This window comes from Equus asinus, chromosome 22 (genome assembly GCF_041296235.1).
Source record: "Equus asinus isolate D_3611 breed Donkey chromosome 22, EquAss-T2T_v2, whole genome shotgun sequence".
In the NCBI taxonomy this organism is placed as follows: Eukaryota; Metazoa; Chordata; class Mammalia; order Perissodactyla; family Equidae; genus Equus; species Equus asinus.
In genome coordinates this window covers 40,074,255-40,094,139 of record NC_091811.1, presented here as the reverse complement: position 1 = coordinate 40,094,139, position 19,885 = coordinate 40,074,255, and the positions used below count along the sequence as shown (strand labels likewise).

Below are 19,885 nucleotides of genomic sequence, written 5' to 3'. Positions count from 1 at the left end.
ACACCAGAAATTGTGCTGGAAATTGCAGTTACAGTTGCAATTTCTTCTCTCTAGGAGCTTTCAGTCTGGTAATAATGCCATATAAAAAATTAGGTCTAAAGAGAAAATCACTTCACTGAATGCTTTCTAAAACAGTAGCATTGATATTTACATTATCTCTTATAAACTTGTGGCCCTCAGTTCACAGTCACTTTTCATAAAAGGGAAATCTGTTGATTCTCCCTTGTGTGTACTCAGACTTGTGTAGAGTCTTGAGAAAAGTATCTTGCTTTAGTTCTTGGCATAAATATTACACCTGATCCAAATGGGATTTTCTTTCTCTCAGTAAAGACAGAGTAATGGTTTAAGAGTGCAAGTTAGGAAGACAGACTACGTGAGTTCTATTCCTGCACCTAACATAGTTATAAAATCTTGAACAGATGATATAACCTGTCTGGGTTTCAGTTTTCTCATTTGTAAATGGAGGATGATGATAATATTACCTACCTTATTGGACTGTTGCAAAGATTAAAGCCAATTCATGTAAGGCTCACAAACAGTGCTTGGCACATAGTACGTGTTAGATATTAATATTATGTCATACCTAGCATGGAAAGAAGTGTAGCAAAGAATATGTTACCTAAGGCCTGACCTTTTTTCTAAGGCCTGGCTTAATTCCTCTCTCTTAATTCCCATCTCTACCCTGAGGCTCCTTGAGGGTTCCACTGAACTTCTTTGGCCAGAATCAAGTCTTTCACCTCTTTGTATCCATGGTTCCTTATTTTTAGTAGCTGCTCAGTATACATTTAAGCATGCATTTAAAGAGAACATGTGGCATATGAAGCACTTTACTGATGATTGCAGGAAATAACTAGCATAAAGGAGGTACAGGCTTATGGTTCCAGCATAAGACAAGTATATAAATATCTGTAATATAGGTAGAATAATACCACAAAAGAAGGATTGGCAAATAGGAGGAAATGCATCCAAGAGTGAGTAGGATAATAAGAGCAAAGGCTTGACAAGCAGAAAAGTTAGAAGTGTCTGAGAAGACCAAAAGTAGTGTTTCAGATTGGCTGGAGAATACAATATGAATAGTGGAGATTAAGACATAAAGCCAGATAATTAGGAGTAGAACATTGGGGGCCAAAATGGGATAAGAGTGTTTAATTCTGTAGCAGTGGGGAGCTATCAAAGGTTTTGGAACTGTACTGAGAGCAGAGGGAGATTTGAATTACGGAGAAGTTGGAAATAAGGAAGCACTTAGGAAACTGTTGCAAAATCATGGAAGGAAGTAAGGAGAGTCCAAACTAGGAGATATGTGTGAAGGTGTTCACTGCAGACTTCATTCTGGTGACAGAATTGGAATGTCCATCCCTGGGAAAGGTGCTGTGAAGTATTATGCAGCTGTTAGAAGAATAAAGAGTAGACATGTGTATAGTCACATGGACGGAACTTGAGAATGTAGTTCTTAGTGAAAAAAGAGGAAACAGAAGAATACACATTGAGAAAAATTATTCAAAACTTGAAAGTAAAGCAAAAAGATGATCAAATGACCTTCACTGTCATACTAGGGTGTTGGTCCCCATGTAAGGGTCCATATTTGCCTTTAGAATCATATTTTCTAACCCTTTTGGGACAAGGTATGGTCAGATGGGCAGTTGTCAGCAAGCTATTTCTGGGTTGTAACAAGGTAAGGAGCTTGATCCAGAATAGTAATCACCTGTTTTTGCTAAGCACACTGCTTAATCCACATGATGGCGCTTTCTGCATGAAGGAAACTGCTTGGTTTACATCCTTGCATAAGCTCCTAATCTCACTGACCAGCACTTTGAATAGCGCTGCCTTAGAGAATCCTTTGAATCTGGGATATGGGGAATAGTTTTGAATAGAGGGAACAAGGAAAGAGAAAAATAAAAAATTACTCTGAAGTTTTCAGCTTTGTGGACTAGGAGAATGGTGTTATCATTAGATAACTGTGGAGTTAAGTGTCTTATGAGGAAAATAAATCAAAACAACCAGTAGGAATATCAAACAGGCAGTTAGAAATAGATTTTTTAATCTGAAAGGGAGAGCAGAGATTGAGACTAAGGTTAGGAATAAACTCCTTACAAATAGATGGAGCCATGGTTAAGTTTAAGGGAGAGGATATAGAGAAAAGAAAAAGGAGCCAAGGATCAAATTTTATGCAACACTTGCATTAGAAGCAGACCATTTTGCCAAAAGTCATTTGTTTGTTAGATTAATTCACCATATAACTGATTGGCTAAATATCAATAAGTTGTTTCTTTTAACTATAAAGTTTGGAGCAACTCATATTGGATGAAATGTCTACCTCTCCCCTTTTTCTTGCAGCTTTTGAAGATTTTGTTAGGTTTTAGCTGATCACTTTTCATTTTGTCTTGAGAAGTGAGACTACCTGTGTCAACTGTCGGGACTGAGAACTGAGATCACTTATGTCAATATAAATTTTGTTCCAGGAAATTTTCGCAATCAATTTATCTAAATAAAACTTGGTTATTAGGACAAACATTTTGATTGTTAGGGCAAACATTATGTTTATCAGGCCAGATTGTTCATCAAGGCTTGCTTCGAGGCTCCATGTCCATCAGTCTTAACCTATTATGTCACAAATTTTTCCTAATCCTAACCATTCCCCATTTTGGATGGGGAGAACCCTCTTAAACTACTTGAGCTTACATCCCAAAGCCTGAATGTACTCTTCCCTAGCTTTACCCTATTGAGACACTACCAAAACCCTGTTAGACCCTTGCTGCAGTAAATGTAATAAACTCACTTTGTTTAACTAACAGGCTTTTTGGACGGTCTTTGTGAGCCACTTGATAGTTCTCATAGCAGTATTTTAGGAAATATTTGTTTCTGTCCCAGCTCTCTGCTCTTGCTGCTGGAGGGAACTGGAGCAGAAAGAGGAAACCATTTACTGTGGGGAACACATGGCACAGCTTGCACAGCTGAGCTCAGAGAAGAGGATATTAAAGCACCAACATGAAAAAGACTGAGTGGAAGAGAGAGGGGGGAGAAAAAAGTGGTATTGTGGGAAAAAGGAAACATTTAAAATATAGCTGAAATCTGCCTAAAGGAAAATATAAGGGGAGTGATTGTCACTGTGGAATTTGAATTTATCCTTCTTATAAAACCAGTGTGTTTTTAGCCTGGTCTTGTTTCATGGATGCTGGTAGAAGACTGGAGACTCTTGGGTCAGAGACACAAAGGACTTTATTTTTCATTGCACAGCAACCAGCATGAGCATTAGCATGTTTATGTTACTTCCTCTTGACCTTCAAGACACAGCAGCAACACAGAGGGCCCAGAAGGATGCCTGCACAAGCAGTGGGTTGCGATGCAGAAGAGAAACACAGAGGGCTCCAAAGGGTGCCTACACAAGCAGTGAGCTGCATTACAGATGAGAAACAGGGGGCCCAGGTGGATGCCTACACAAGCAGTGAGTTGCATTACAGGAGAAACTAAATTTGGGGATTCTGCCATTTTATAGCAAGCAGTAAACAGCTGCTTGGTCCTGGAGGGAGACATTAATTTATCCCACAGGTTTGTTCGTTGTAAACACAACACTGAGAATGGCCCAGATAAACAGTATCAGGCCTTGTATTCTTGCCATTCCCAGGAAGACAGGTAGAACCATGAAAAACCCTAGAGGTTTGCCTTCCCCAACATTCCACCTCTTGGGCCTGCCATCTTGGCTTCTGACAAATTATCACATGACACTCCTTCAGCCACACTGATTAACTTGACCAACAGATGCTGGGAGCGAATGTATTCAATTTGTTTTATACATCATTTAACTAAGGCTATTAAGAGTGCTCCAAGAAGCAGAATGAGGCCAACCTGAAGTATTGACCTCAACTATGCCTCCAAGGTCACAGACTCAGCCTACTGTTGAATAAATCCCTGGGGAGACCAAGATGTCTTACTTCGAACAGCCAAGATGTAGTCTAAGGCCAGAATAGTATCCATTATGACCTGCACAAGGAAACTTAAGCTTACATGCTAATCTTTGGTGTCATTGTCAGTAATTACAGGGACAACAGATAAGCCAAAAAGCAACCCCCTACCCAACTGAGAAGTATTCCATTGCCTATTCTGCTGTACATACAAGCATAGAACCCAAAGGAACACAGGTCACTCTAGTACAGATTTATTGTTAAACTTGATTTGGATCACCATGACATTGTTTTGTTTATGCCACATGTGCAGTGTCACTGAGTAGTTGCATCCTTGATTGCTGTACATAGAATAGCCCAAGATCACTTGGGCATCAGGAGAGACATGAATTTATATCTGTCAGTTTTAAACAAGGATGTGCTAGTCCAAGGTTTTAGACCCAGTGTGGAGAGGCCAGGCACAGCAGAATAGTTCAGGGTCATCCATATCCACATGAATTTTTCTGTTTTCATAGTACATGGACAAGGATGAGAAACCCAGCAGCATATCAGATTGTCAGCTGCAGCTGCTGTTTGCCTCATGTAGACCATCTAATTGTTTTGCCAACGTGCAGCGCTGGATCTAGAGGACAAAGGGAGCGTTAATTCCTCCTCTCCCTGGAGTACTTCTCAAGGTCTCAAGTGTTTCCTCCCTGGGTTCTGGAGTTATTGCTGTCCTTTGTGATCACAAGTTTGGTGTGTCCCATGCCAGTACATATAGCTTCACTTTTTTCAATCAAATCTCCTACTGACAGAGGTCAAGTGCAAGAGGGACAGGGGTGTTTTTACAAAATTTATAGAGACGCATCATATTTCCCACTTTGACAGGCATGGGCCACTTTAGGGGGACTTGGTGAACAGTGAATTCAATCAAGTGGTCATTATCTTCTTAGGATAGAGGTTGGCAGACTTTTTATGGAAAGGGCCTGATAGTAATATTTTCAGCTTTGTGGGCTTCCATCACAATTATTCAACTCTGCCATTGTAGAGCAAAAGAAGCCATAAAGAAATGGTCATGGCTGTGTTCCAACAAAACTTTATTTACACAAACAGGCAGCAGGCCAGATTCAGCCATAGGTCAGTTTGCTGACTGCTGATCTGGAACTAGTTCAGTCCAACAGGAGAATTCAGGGTACTAAACCAGAATTAAGTTTGAACTCCCTAAGCTCCTTTTTGGCCAGCTGCCTCCCAGAGGGTGTACCAACCAGGCTGGCTTGGAGGTACTGTTAGGCAAAAAGTAATGCATCAAGCTCAGGAATTGTCAGAGTAGAATCCTAAATTTTCAGAATAGGTGTAGTTACTCTCCACCACTTTCATCGTGATCGTTACCTAGAAGGTGGCCAAGAGGATATGAACTCTTTCAGGGGATGCTTGCAATTAGTGACCAAACTACCTCCCTAAGATGTGTGGACCAGGAGGTGAAGGAGGTAGAGTCAGAAATTTCTTTTAGTTGACTGATTTTATTTTTCCTTTTTCTCCCCAAAGCTCCCCAGTACATAGTTGTATATTCTTCGTTGTGTGTCCTTCTAGTTGTGGCATGTGGGACGCTGCCTCAGCGTGGTTTGATGAGCAGTGCCACGTCCGCGCCCAGGATTCGAACCAACGAAACACTGGGCCGCCTGCAGCGGAGCGCGCAAACTTAACCACTCTGCCACAGGGCCAGCCCCTAGTTGACTTTTTTAAGGCCATTTTACCTCTTTTTGGAGCCAGCAGCCTGAGGATGATAAGGGATGTGAAATGTCCATCAAATGTTTTGACTATTGGCCCAGTGTTGAGTGACCTTTGCAATAAATGGCACCTCATTGTCAGACTGCAAATGATCTAAAAAAGCCAAAAACATAACACATTTTATGTAATGGCCAATGTAGCTGGAGTTGGTTGATCAGAGTGGAACAGTGGCACTGTAACCTGAAAAAGTGTCAACAACGGTAAGACACCAGTGGAGCCCCTGAGACGAGGACCAAAGGCCCAATATAGTCAGCTTGTCAGGAGTGAGAAGAGACAACGCCCCATGCAATGTGGCCTATTAAAGACAAACAGGCTGACTTTTGAAAGGAGGCACAAGACTGGCATGCAATGGTAGCTTCAACATCAGACACATGTTAATCCTTACTTTGTTCCCAGGCCGTGGTGGTGGATGTGTTGCTATGTTTGGTGTGATCATGGATCCCAGTATCAATGGCTGGGATCTGGCAGGTACATACTTAATTAGCAGCATGATTTCAGCCCATTCCATTAGAGAATGAGTCATTGCCATGTATATCTGTCCAACTGTCAGCTATAATTTGTTTCCATAGTTCACATTCCAAAAAAGAATTATCTTTAATCTGCTAAACTGTCATCTTCCAAGTGGCAGACCAGGTGACTAGGCCATTGGCAACAGTCCATGAGTCAGTAAGAGTATAATATGCCTCAATCTTAGGAGTGTTGTCTATTATCTAAGGCAGATATTGGCAAGCTTTGTCTATAAAGGTCCAGATAGTATGTATTTTTTGCTTTGTAGGCCGTACAGTCTGTCTCACAACTACTCATCTCTGCCATTATAGTATGAAAGCAGTCACAGACAATACATAAATGACTGGACATGGCTGTGTTCCAGGAAAACTTTATTTACAAAAGCAGCCAACAAGCTAGATTTGGCTGATGGGCCATAGTTTTGTGACCCCTGGTGTAAGGCAAGAGTAACAACTTTCATTCACCCATTGCCCTGACCAGCACATACTGCAATCTGTCTTCCAAAGTTATCTTTTGAGCTGGACAGCTCCTGACACCCAGTGAACACCATCAGCTTTCAGCTGAGCTGAACCAGCTCAATGAACCAGGCCCAGACATTTAGGGAAAGCTGTGAGTCAAGGGCCATTGAGCCAATGGCTTTGCTTCAGGTGGTAGGAGTAGTGGATAATGTGTCCCCCAAAACTCATTTTTCCACAAAAAAAAAACAAGATCCGTCTAGAACCAGGCCAACTGTGATCTTGAATATACAATTTCCATATGATCAGCAAGGTCTTTGGGCCCTTCTCTTGTTACTTGTAGAGTCCTGGTTGAGCCACACCAAAATGAGGATATCAGGCCATACAGTCACAAGGCGTCATGCTCAGGCGTTTAGTTTCAACAGGAGCTTATTAGCAGGTTAATAGCTGCCTTAAAAAAAATGGGGGTGGGGGGTGGCGCAGCCCAGTGGTATAGTGGTTAAGTTTTCGTGCTCTGCTTTGGTGGCCCGGAGCTCACAGGTTCAGATCCTGGGCACAGACCTAGCATTGCTCATCAAGCCATGCTGAAGCAACATCCCACATATAAAATAGAGGAAGATGGGCACAAATGTTAGCTTAGGGCCGATCTTCCTCAGCAAAAAGAGGAGAATTGGTGGCGGATGTTAGCTCAGGGCTGTCTTCCTCAAATAAATAAATGAAAAGTGTGTGTATATGCATCAGGCAGGTAGTAATGTTGTAGTTGAAAAGGGCTTGTCTGAGTACTCTGGCAGCCATTAAGTCTTTAAAGCTATGATTTTCCTTTCTTCTCTTGGGATTCTATATTTTTTCTGCTGGACTCCTCAGGAGGGGACAGAGAGGTAGAGGGCAAGTTACATATTCCCTGTTATCTCTCTATATGTGGCATTTCTGGAACAGGAGAATCAGCTCTGATACTCATGGACCAGGGAAGTATAACCATGTAACACATCAATATCAGTTACACATTCTGCAGCAAAAGCCACAACAACAGTCTATTGAGAGGCCCAAGAGGCTCCACCTATAAGGTCACTTTAGCATCGCTTCCCCACTGAGAACTTTACCCAAATCCCATAAGTTGAATTTAGGTGCCTTTTCCCCCTAAGGTATCAGAGACCAAGGATCTTAATGGATGCACAATTTATGAATTACAGCAACAGCCAACCAGGGACTATGTTATTCCCTAGCTACTGGAGAATGCAGAGTGGTGGGAGAGGCTAGCTCACAGGGGGTGTTGGGAGGGGCAAGGTTATTTTTTTCTCCCTTGGCCCTCCCACTCCAATACTGGGGCCTGAGTATAGGCACTGCTTCCTCCTCTGGGTACCTGCCAGTGAGCATCCTCGCTCAGAGGTCCCTTTCTTTCTGCCCCAGTGGACACCACTGCATTTCACCCCACAGTCCTTGGTAATTTGAACCACCCCTATACCCAGCACCCCATCCTCCTGAGCTGTCACATTGGACTATGGTGGGGGCCAGAAACGTGAGCAGCTGGCTTTGCACTATTAGGCAAGGCTTTATATTCACTTTTGTTTTGAGGGGCTGCTCACCTGTGGCTCAACTAAATGACCTTCTAATGTTTTGGTCCACTCAAAGGTCTGACACGTAGCAAGATTCTCATGACTGATACCATTTATTTCAGCATTAGGATTTAATTGCCTGAGAAGCCACAATAATGTAGCCTTTCAACTGGAGCCCCAGGGTTTGCTACCTAATTGTCATAATAACATCCCTCCTTCCTCCCATATAAAGGAGAGTGAGCAATAACCAAAACGCCATTCAGGTGGCTTGTTTCAATCCTACGTCTAGGACTGAACGTGTGGACAGTGGAGGAGCTGTTCCTTCCCCTTCACCCGCCACCTGGGTGAGAGCATTTGCTACCAAACCTCAGGGAGTCACCTCGTATCCCCAAACCTGGCCTACAGGACCTTCCTCTTCCGTAAAGCCATGTTTCTGTCTGCATCCAATTCTCAGTGCCAAACTATCAGATCTAGGATTTAATTTCACTTTACTGACACACTAATAGATTAGACTTATGGTTTCATGGATGCTGGGAGAAGACACAAGATTCTTGGGCTAGGGACAGAGAACTTTGTTACAGCACAGCAAGCAGCATGAACATTAACGTGTTTGCCTCAGTTCCCTTCTCCCCCAAATCCCATAGGGTTACACAGAGGGCTCAGATGGATGTCCGCACATATCTGTGGGTGCACTACAGGAGAGAAACACTGAGCTTGGGTAATAAACCATTTTATAGCAAGCAAAAAGCTGTCTTTTGTCCTGGAGGAAGACAGTGCCTCATCTCTCAGACTTGCTTGCCACAAACACAACCCACCTGAGAAATGGCCCAAACAAAGCTCAGTCAGGACCTTACATTTTTGGCATACCCATAGAAGTGTGAAAGACTTAACTAACACCACCAGGCAGAAGTTGGAAAACTATCTCACCTCAATTTTTTAACACAATTCAACAATTTTATGGGGTTTTAAAAATATGCATGAGTATAACACACACACCACCCTTTCCAAGAAGTGTTTTGGAATCCATTGGGATGGAAGAACCTGTATTCAAAGTAAGCAAACTTAAAATGACCAATTCATTTGAAAAGAAATCAAGTATGTATTTAAAAGAGAAGGAGTAACAGTATTTCCTCTTAATGAGTTCCATATGTTTGTTAAATTGATGAGAAGATTGCCGAGATTTGGAAGACTTACAAAATGGCAGCATGAGGCGCTCTCTAGACCTGCTCCCCAGTAAAATAAGCATAAAAGTTGAAAATTATAAGACAAAAACAACCACCTAAATTCTGGACAGCAAATGAAGAAATATTCATTTAAGACAATTTATTAAAACTTAGTAACAACAGCAAGAGTCTGTGGCATTTGAACTATACCTGCTCCCTCCCCCACCTCCCTCCTCAGCTCAGCTTGACTGGAAGCTCCACTCCAGGTGAGTGTGGCTGAGATGATGAGGCTACTTCTCCCCGCAGCTCCCAGTTGAGGGCTTCACTATCTTCCTGGGAAGGGCAAGATGCCAGCGTTCCTCCTCACCTCCCTCCCCAGATACTTGTTCACAGGCTATATTACAGGTGAGTATGGCCAAGAGGTCGGGTGATTGCTACTTCCACCTAGCCTCCACTTATAGGGCAGAGGCTCTAGCTCAGGATATCATGCCGAGAATCCTGGGGTCTCAAGCTCCCTCATTCCAGCTCATTCATGAATGGAGGTTCCATCCTAGAAGAGGCAAGCCAAGAAGACCAGAGGCTACTCCCCAACACCCTGCTCCTAAAGCAGGGCTGTCACTCAGGGAGAAGCACATCATTGGCCTTGTTCTCAGCTCTGAAATTCTGGCTCAGAGATTCTTTCCGGGGGGAGAGGCAAGCTGCGAAACAGAATTCTAAAACTCTCAAGAAACTGACTTTTATTTGAAACAGAGGCTGGGAGAAGTTCAAGCCTAAGGGTGCTCTCAAAATCAGTGGAGATTTTGGTATTAAGTAATTACAAAGAGGCTGATAGCTTCATGTGAGACACAAGCTAAACCATAGGCCAGCAAGTTTACTGGAAACAACCAGGGAAAGAGACATCTAAGAAGAGCCTGCCTGGGGTCAGAAGAAACCTCAAACATTGACCTCAGAAACTAACCCCGCAAAGGAGTCCAAAGTGAATTGGATGACATAAGGGAGGAATTTATACCTCAGGCATTGTTGAAAACATTAGAGCAATTAATCTGCAATGAGTGAAGGCTAACAGCTGGGTGTGATACCCATAGAGGCTTAACAGAATAATCAAAGAAAGAGAGTCAGCCCTACTAAAATCACTGTCATCCCAAGGTGACAATGCTTATGTCCAAGGCTGTGCCCACTAAGAAGCAACATCAGAGGTTGTATACAGTGAGGGAAATAGACTTCACTAAAATAGCCCACCATGTAACTAAACAAGTAAATAGTCACAAGTCTGAGGGGATCAGTATCAAGAGTTACTGCATTATATTATCTAAACTGTCCAGTTTTCAACAAAAAAATTGCAAGATAAGCAAAGAAACAAAGTATGACCCATACACAGGGGAAAAAACAGGCAACAGAAACTGCCTTTGAGAGGACCCAGATGTTGGACTTAACAAAGACTTCAAAGAAGCCATTATAAATGTGTTCAAAGAACTAAAGGAAGCCATACTTAAAGAAGTAAAGGGAAAACCAGTTTGGCAGTTCCTCAAACAGTTAAACATAGAATTACCATGTTACCCAGCAATTCCACTCCTAGGTATATACCCAACAGAAGTGAAACTGGGTACTCAAACAAATACTTGTACCCAAATGTTCATAGCAGCACTATTCAATAGCCAAAAGGTGGAGACAACCAAAATGTCTATCACCAATGAGTTAACAAGATGTGGTGTATCTATACAATGAAATATTCTGCCATAAAAAGGAATGAAGTACTGATACATGCTACAACACGGATGAACTTTGGAAACATTATGCTAAGTGGAAGAAGCCAGGCATGAGAGGCCACATATTTATGGATTCATTTATGTAAAATATCTGAAATTGGAGAAATTGGAGCCCTCATACACTCTTGGTAGGAATGTAGAGTGGTGCAGTCACTTTGCAAAACAGTTTGACAGTTCCTCAAAAGTTTATACATAGAGTTACCACATAACCAAGCGGTTTATGTGAGCCAGCAGTTGAGCTCCCAGATATGTCCCCAAGCGAAATAAAAACATATGTCCACTCAAAAACTTGCACACCAATGTTTACAGCAGCATTATTCATAATAGCCAAAAAGTGGAAAAACCCAAATGTCCATAAACTGATGTATGGATAAACAAAAGGTGGTATATCCATTCAATGGAGTAATATTCAGCCATAAAACAAATGAAGTGTCAGTACATGTTACAACATGGATGAACTTGAAAACGTTAGGCTAAGTGAAAGAAGCTAGTAACAAAAGACCACATATTGTATGATTCCATTTATATGAAATGTGCAGAATAGGCTAATCTAGAGAAACAGAAAGTAGATTGCTGGTTCCCTAGGCTGTGGGAAATGGGGGAAATTGGCAGATGACTGCTAATGGGTTCAAGATTTCTTTTTAGAGAGATGAAATATTCTGGAATTAGATAGTGATGATGAATACACAACTCTGTGGATACACTAAAAACCACAGATGTTATGTCAATTATATCTTTAAAAGCAGTTACCCAAAAAAATTTTTTTTTTTAGTTAAGCTTTTCACTTTTAGAATAAGTGACATAAATTTCTGTTGATGGTAGAGTATCTGATTTCATTACCACTCTAAATTCCCTTGCACGTTTCCTACTGGATCATAGACTGGACTTTGACTACATCTTGTCTGTCTAAAACAAAACCTACTGGCACCTCTTCCTCCCATACTTATTCAGTTAGCTGAGTCTGGGACCCTGGGGGGATGATTGAGGTCATTACTGCAGGTTGGCCTTATCCTTCTCCTTGGCATGCTATGGATAGTAGCCTTAATTAAATCCTTTAAGAGACAAATTGAACAGATTCGGTTTCTGCCTCTGTTGGTCAAATTAATCAAAGTAGCTGACAGGGTGACATACTTATGTAAATATTTGAGTTCAGCCAAGAACATGTTGGGGTGGATAGTTGGGAGAGGCAATCTGCCATGGACCAGCACGTTCTTGCTGGGTATGCCAAGAATGCAGGGCACTGATTACTCTTTACCTAAGACATTTCTTAAGGCTGTGTGTTTGCAGCAAGCAACCTGAGGGATGAAGTATTATTTCCTTCAAGAGCAGGCTTGCTTCAGTTTCCTTAAAAGTGGTGAATCCCCAAGCTCTGTGTTCCTCTCCTGTAATACAACTCACTGCATGAGCAAGCGTCCATCTGGCCTCACCTACTTTACGCTGAAGGACTTGGAGGACTTGGGGAACCAAGACAAACATGAGGCCCTGGATACTGTTCTTGTCATGAGCAACAAAGTCCTTTTGCTCTGACCCAGGAATCTCATGTCTTCTGAGAGCATTCGTGAAATGGTAATACGCTAACTTATAAGCTTGTAAGTAGGGTAAACTCTCAGACCCTGCACAACTCGACATCACAAAAATCAATTCTTGGTGGTTTTTAAGTTGAAAAGTGAAAGGTAAAATAGTAAACTTAGTGAATTTTTTCTAGAAGAAAACATAGAATATCTTCACGAACTTGGGACAGGCAAAGAGTTCATAAACAGAACACAAAAAATACTTGCCATAAAGAAAACACAGATATATGGGACTATATTAGAATATACTTCTCTTTAGCAAAAAACATGATTAAGTGAGTGAAAAGGCAACCCACAGAATGGGAGATATGTTTACAACATATATGTAACCAACAAAAGGCTTGTGTCCAGAGTATGAGAGGAACTTCTACATATCAGTAAGTAAATCACTCAACCCAAAAGAAAACTAGGCAAGATACTCAAATAGATACTCCACAAGAGGCTATCCAACTGGACAATAAAGAAATGAAAATGTGCTCAAATGAATTAATAATCAGGGGTTGCAACTTAAAGCCACATTGCATTGCTACTATACACTCACTAAATTGGCTAAAATTAAAAAGACTGGCAATGCCACATGTTGACAAGGATGTGGATTCCAGGAACTCTCATCGACTGATGTAGGACTGTGAATCAGTATAACCACTTTGGAAAACTGTTTGGCATTAAGCTAAACATATGCATATCCTATAAGCCAGCAATTCTACTCCTAGATATAAACTCAGTTGGAAACACAGGTACATGTGCACCAAAAGACATGTCCAGCAGTACTTATATTAATATTATTCAGAATAGTAAAAAATTATAAACCACCCAACTATACGTCAGCTGTAGAATAGATAGATAAATTGTTCAAACAATGGAATACTATGCGGCAGTGAAAATGGATATGAACAAACTGAAAATGAAAATGAAACCATAGCTATCTGCAGCAATGCAGCTGAATCTTGAAAACTTTTAGCAAAAGAAGCCAAAGAAGGATGGTGGAGCAATATTAAAACCAGACTGAATAGAATCTGAAGTGAAAAACATTAATATGGGTAGAGGGAGACATTACTTAATGATAAAAGGAATAGTCCACCAAAAGATATAATGATCATGAGCTTGCAACTAACACCATAGTCTTAAAAAAGGAAAATTATCACAATTACGAGCACAATTGACAAATTCATTCATGGTAGGAAACTTAATACACTACTCTACATTTTGTAAATACAGAAGACAATGCTATACGTTGTTTATGGATATATATTTTAGTATTAAAAGTAGGACATAATCATGGACAGAAACTATTTTAAAAACTTCATGGTAGTAGCTGCCTCTGCAAAGGGAGATAAAGAGAGCAAGCCTGAGTAGGTATACAAAGGAGGCTTTAATCTGAAATGTTTTATGTTTTAAGAAACATATCTGACGCAATATGGTAAAATAGTAACATTTTAAAATTCTGGGTTTGGGGTACATGAATTTATATCATCCTATTTTATTTCTCTGTATTTTTGAAATTTTTCATTATAAAACGATAATGCACACAAACTGGCAAAAATTAGTAGAAATGAAAGGAAAATTTGATTTCAAAGTACAAGTATTGTAAATTAAGATTTCTACAGATTTAGAAGAAAAAATGAGAAAAAGAAAAATAATACTATCAATAAACTATTTATATTCACATAATATATTTGTGTGCACAGATATACATACATGGAACGATATTTAGACATATATAATAGAGCACACTACATCTCTCAAATAGAGGCTATAATATTCTTTGAATATTTATGGAGCATATACAAAATCAATCGTGTATTTGTCACAAAAACAGCTCTTACAAATTTAAGGCAAAAAATAGCAAAATAGGCCAAGGATATGAATAGACAATTTAGAGAAAAGCATTTCCAGATAGCTAGCAAGTTCATGAAAGATGTTAGATTTACTAATCATTAGAAAAATACAAAGTAAAGTAATAAGAAGATGCCACCTTTCACTCATGAGATCTTCCACCATTTAAGAATAGGGAGATCTTGGGGCCGGCCCCATGGCCAAGTGGCTAAGTTCGCATGCGCTGCTTCGGCGGCCAGAGTTCACCAGTTTGGATCCTAGGTGCAGACCTACACACCGATCGTTAAGCCAAGCTGTGGCGATATCCAACATAGAGGAGCTAGAGGGACTTACAACTAGGACATACAACTATGTACTGGGGCTTTGGGAGGAAAAAAGAGAGAGATTTGCAACAGATGTTAGCTCAGGGCCAAACTTCCTCACCAAAAAAAAAAAAAGGAAGAAAATTGAAGGGGAGAGTCAAAATCTTAAAAAAAAAGAAGAGTAGGTAAATCTTAAAAACATAGTGCTGAGTGAAAAACTAAACAAATCTATGACAAATACCATATACATAAATCAGAACTACTTGCATACAACGATCATATTAAAAGGACACATATAACAAAAGGACATTAGACATTAGAATGGTTTCCTGGAGTGATGGAGGATGAGGTTGAGAAACGGAAATAATGGAAACAGATGGAAAAGTAAATAAAATGAATGATGGTACCTGTTGCTTGAGGGATGTAGAGGAAAAGGAAGCCTCCAACATTGCTGATAGGAATATGAAGTGTGACAGACCTTCTGGAAAACAGTCTGACAACACATGCTAACATATTCTAGCAACAGTGGGCTGCTCATCAACAGGGGAGAACTAAACAAATCATTGATACTGTGAAATATGATGTCGCCGTTAAAGGAGCAGTAAAACTCCACTGGACGCTTTGAAGAATTTCCTAAGATATCAAATAAAAGGTGTAGAAAAGTGAGTGTACAATGATGCCATTTTATTTATTATGATTCTCCCCAACCCTTTAAATGTATGCGTGAGTATGCACATGTGTGCACAAGCACAGAGAAAAATAAGAAAGAACACACGCTAAGTTAGCATCAGGAACTAAACTAATGGAAGGTGGAAGGATAGGAGAGGGAAGAGTGGAGGCAACCAAAAGAGGGAAAGAAAAAATAAAGATAGCACTAAAAAATTCAAGTGTATAATCACATTTATTCATGGATGTAGAATTATGTATATGTGGGGTATTTGTAGGCAGAGAATAATAAGATTTGTATTTCTTTGTTTAAAGTATGAATTTCTTAGATAGTTGGAATTTCAAGCCACCTATGAGATATATTGGTCATGTGGGTCTTGGTCGTTGCCTGCTTTCATAACTCTACTCTATGCATGTACAGTCCTGGCCCTAAGTTTGTTGTCTCCATGATTTGTACTATTTGTGAAATCTTTGTGGTTATAGTTCTTTCTGTGGTGACCTCATTACCCACATAAGTTTTAAGAAAAATAGTGAAAACAAATTTCCTAGGTTAACAGATAAAACTTGTCAATTAGTAGGCCCTAGTTTAATGTTTATTTAGGTATATACAACTGAAATCTTGGCGGTAACTGTGTCTTAGGAATTAGGGAGACTGACTTAGGAAAAACACTTTTTTGTCATTGAGAATGCATTTTAGTAAATAAGATATGCTGAGAAAAAAATGTAGAGGAAGAGCACCTTGTCCATAACTGAGCACAGACAAGGCTTTCGAATCTTACCAAGCTTGAGTTGTAAATGTTAATGTAAAATGTACACCCTGTTTATGAAAGGACTAAGTGCTAACAAACAGCATTAAACCAATAATAGGAATCAGTACAGGTACAGTGTAATTTACTGTATCGTATTTGTGTTTCAGATGCCTTTGGTGCTTCATGAAGAATATTTCCAGATACATCACAGACATTAAGCCTTTGCCTCCCAACATAAAAGATAGACTGATTAAAATAATGAGCATGCAGGGGCAGATCACAGATTCAAACATAAGTGAGGTAAGAGTATGCACAACTGTAAAGCAAGCATATTTTACTGTTTAGATTGGTTTCAGATTTTTGGAGCAATGATACAAAGTAAGATTAGTAATACTTTTAAAATATAATAAAGCATCAGGATTCTTGTTTTATCTAGAACCAAAATGTCCACATGTGGGGCCAGCCCAGTGGTGCAGCAGTTAAGTGAGACTGTTCCACCTCGGTGGCCTGGGGTTCGCCTGTTCGGATCCCGGGTGCAGACATGGCACCGCTTGTCGAGCCATGCTGTGGCAGGCGTCCCACATATAAAGTAGAGGAAGATGGGCACGGATGTTAGCTCAGGGCCGGCCTTCCTCAGCAAAAAGAGGAGGATTGGCAGCGGATGTGAGCTCAGGGTTAATCTTCCTCAAAATAATTAATTAATTAATTAATGTGGGGGGAAAAAATAATGTCCATGTGTAATAGTTCCTGAAAATATCTCCCACTATTCTTTCAGTTACTTCCTTTGTCTTCATGGTACCAGCACCCTTGATCTCCATGTTTTCAAAAAGTTTTAGACTTTTTGATCAATTATACCTCAATAAAGCTGGAAAAAATAAAAATAAAAATACAGGCCAAATAAACAAATGGCCAAAAAATGACCCACAGTAAGAAATATATGTTACGTTGTGACTCTGTTATGTAAACCAGGCTTACATGTAACAATACTGTGTGCAGTACACTTGGGTATCTTCTATTTTATTCTATGTCTTATTTCATTTAAAAAAGGGTTGATCACAGCCTAAATTGATATTATCCGTTCATGGATAACAAGCAGCAGTTAAAAAATCACTCTTCTAGGGGCCGCCCCATGGCCAAGTGGTTAAGTTCACATGCTCTGCTTCGGCGGCCCAGGGTTTCACTGGTTTGGATCCTGAGCGCAGACATGGCACCACTCAAGCCATGCTGAGCTGGCGTCCCACGTGCCACAACTAGAAGGACCCACAACTGAAATATACAACTATGTACTGGGGGGATTCGGGGAGAAAAAGCAGGAAAAAAAATCACTTCTAAACTCTTCTCGTTCTTCTGGATACCTCACTCCTGGTTACTTATACTCACTCCCCTTGCCTACAACTAAGCTAAAATTGCCTATTCTATAAGGTGGAAAGTATAGTAAGGGCCTCCAACCTGAATTAAATTTCAGGCTCTGCCGTCCTGTCTGACACTGAGCCTCAGTTCTCAGTTCTCTGTAAAATGGTTTTGCAGCCGTCATCACTGTCTGCAGAGACTAGAATTACTAATGGCTGACTTTACGATACATTCTTCCCAAATCCTGTGATCCAAAGGAAGCCAACTCTGATGATAGCACTCCAGTGTGTGACTAGCCCTGGGACTTCGCGCTGTGATTGTGCTTCAGTGGGCCCTTAGTGTTTCTTCTGCATTAACTGGGTGTGCCTTTAATGCTTTATTTTCTTCATGTTAGCGTGCGTTGGAACACACACATTTCAGTGTTGTAGCCTGCTTGGCTCTATGGAGGTAGACTAATATCTCCAGGCACTGATTGTTGATGGTTCTGTGGATGTGTATAATTTATGTGGGGTTCACAGATGGAACATGACACTACAGACACTGTCGGTTTCTCTCACTTCCGCACCATCCCCATTTCATTCTACCCCTTCAGCGTATATTTCAGTGACTTAAACTTTTGTTTTATGGCAATCCCTAACATTCATTTAAACCTAATTTTACCAGAATAAAAAAGGGATAAAGAGGTTAATGAGAAAAAAAAGAAAAGCATGATTTTCCCTGTTACTCTCCTTCTAATCCCCATCCTTACAAGAGTCTTGCTTATAAAATTATTCAAAAAGACAGATCTAACGTCTGTTACAAAGTTGCACACATCTTTAGATGGCTCTTTTTGAAATAGTTCCTAAATCTTTTTATAGTCTCTGGATGGGGAAAACCTTTTTAAACATGACACTAAAGTTAGAAATCGAAAAGAAAAATTGATGGATTTGATTACATAAGAATAGAAACTTCTTTATGGCAAGAAGAAAAAAAAAAGAACCAAAGTCAAGTAACAAACTAGCAAAAAAAATTTGCAACATGTATGAAATTCTATAGGTTTTTTATCTTGACAATGTAAAAAATACCTACAAAACAATAAAAAAAATCAAATAATAAAACAGAAGAATCAGGAATACTCAAAGAAAAATAAATAAACCACCAATAGCATATAAAAGGATATTTAACCTCATTAGTAATCAAAGTCACAGTTTGCCTGTCAGTTTGACAGAGACTTAAAAAATAATAATACCCAGTTGTGGCAGTAGTGCGGGGAACTTACTTTTCTCCCCTGCTGGTGAGAGTGTGAATTGATGAAAACCTTTTAGAAGGACAGTTTGACATTAACTATCAAAAGTCCCCAAAATTTGCTTCCTATTGACTCAACAATTTTACTTGTGGTATTTTTCTTTCCAGCTTTATTGAGATATAATTGACATATTGTGCAAGTTTAAGGTGTACAACACAGTATGATGGTTTGATACACTTATGTATTGCAAAATGATTATCATGATAGGGTTCGTTAACATCTCCATCACTCACATAATTACCATTGACTTCTGGCATCAATCTGAATAATCAGAAAAGCACAGAAGAATGCTCATTTATAATAATAAAAATAATTGAAAGTTATATTAGCATATATTATAAGCAAGGCACTTTTATTTCTCACAAAATATTATCCTTGTTTTGACAATAAGGATAGTGAGGCACAAAAAGAAAGCAGAGCTTGATCACACTCATGGGGTTCAAACTCAGGCAGTCTGCCTCAAGAGCACGTGTTCTTAATCACAGCCTGAACGTGCAACTTAATTGATTGCCAGTGTAGGATATGTTTTTGTGTTTGTTTTTTTTTAGGAAGATTAGCCCTGAGTTAACATCTGCTGCCAATCCTCCTCTTTTTGCTGAGGAAGACTGGCCCTGAGCTGACATCCGTGCCCATCTTCCTCTACTTTATATGTGGGACACCTACCACAGCATGGCGTGCCAAGCAGTGCCATGTCCACACCCGGGATCTGAACTGGTGAACCCCGGGCCACCAAAGCAGAACATGGAAAATTAACCACTGCGCCACCGGGCCAGCCCCTAGGGTGTGTTTAATAAGTTATGGTACATGAATAAAATGGAATAGTATGCAACTATAATAAATTATTTTTGTAAAAAGTGCTCATCTTATGGTATATATGATCTGATCCCATTTTTCTTCAAAGGGTTTTTTTTTAACTCAAAAGCATCAAAACTAATATGTTTGTCTCCCGGTGTTGGTATTATGAGCAATTTTAGGTAGAGTGGTTAAAGGCATAGCCTTTGGAAGTAGAAAGACCT

The 19,885-nt window shown here is 40.0% G+C and overlaps 1 protein-coding gene across 2 annotated transcripts in view; it reads left to right on the top strand.

The window, feature by feature from the left end:
• Nucleotides 1-19,885, top strand: part of AMN1 (antagonist of mitotic exit network 1 homolog) — a 51,179-nt gene that overhangs the window by 6,924 nt on the left and 24,370 nt on the right. For both annotated transcript variants that reach the window (XM_014866010.3, XM_014866009.3), the window contains exon 2: nucleotides 16,402-16,534. In XM_014866010.3, the coding sequence (XP_014721496.1) occupies nucleotides 16,418-16,534 (117 nt within the window). In that variant the 5' untranslated portion in view covers nucleotides 16,402-16,417. The remainder of the gene's footprint in view (nucleotides 1-16,401; nucleotides 16,535-19,885) is intronic.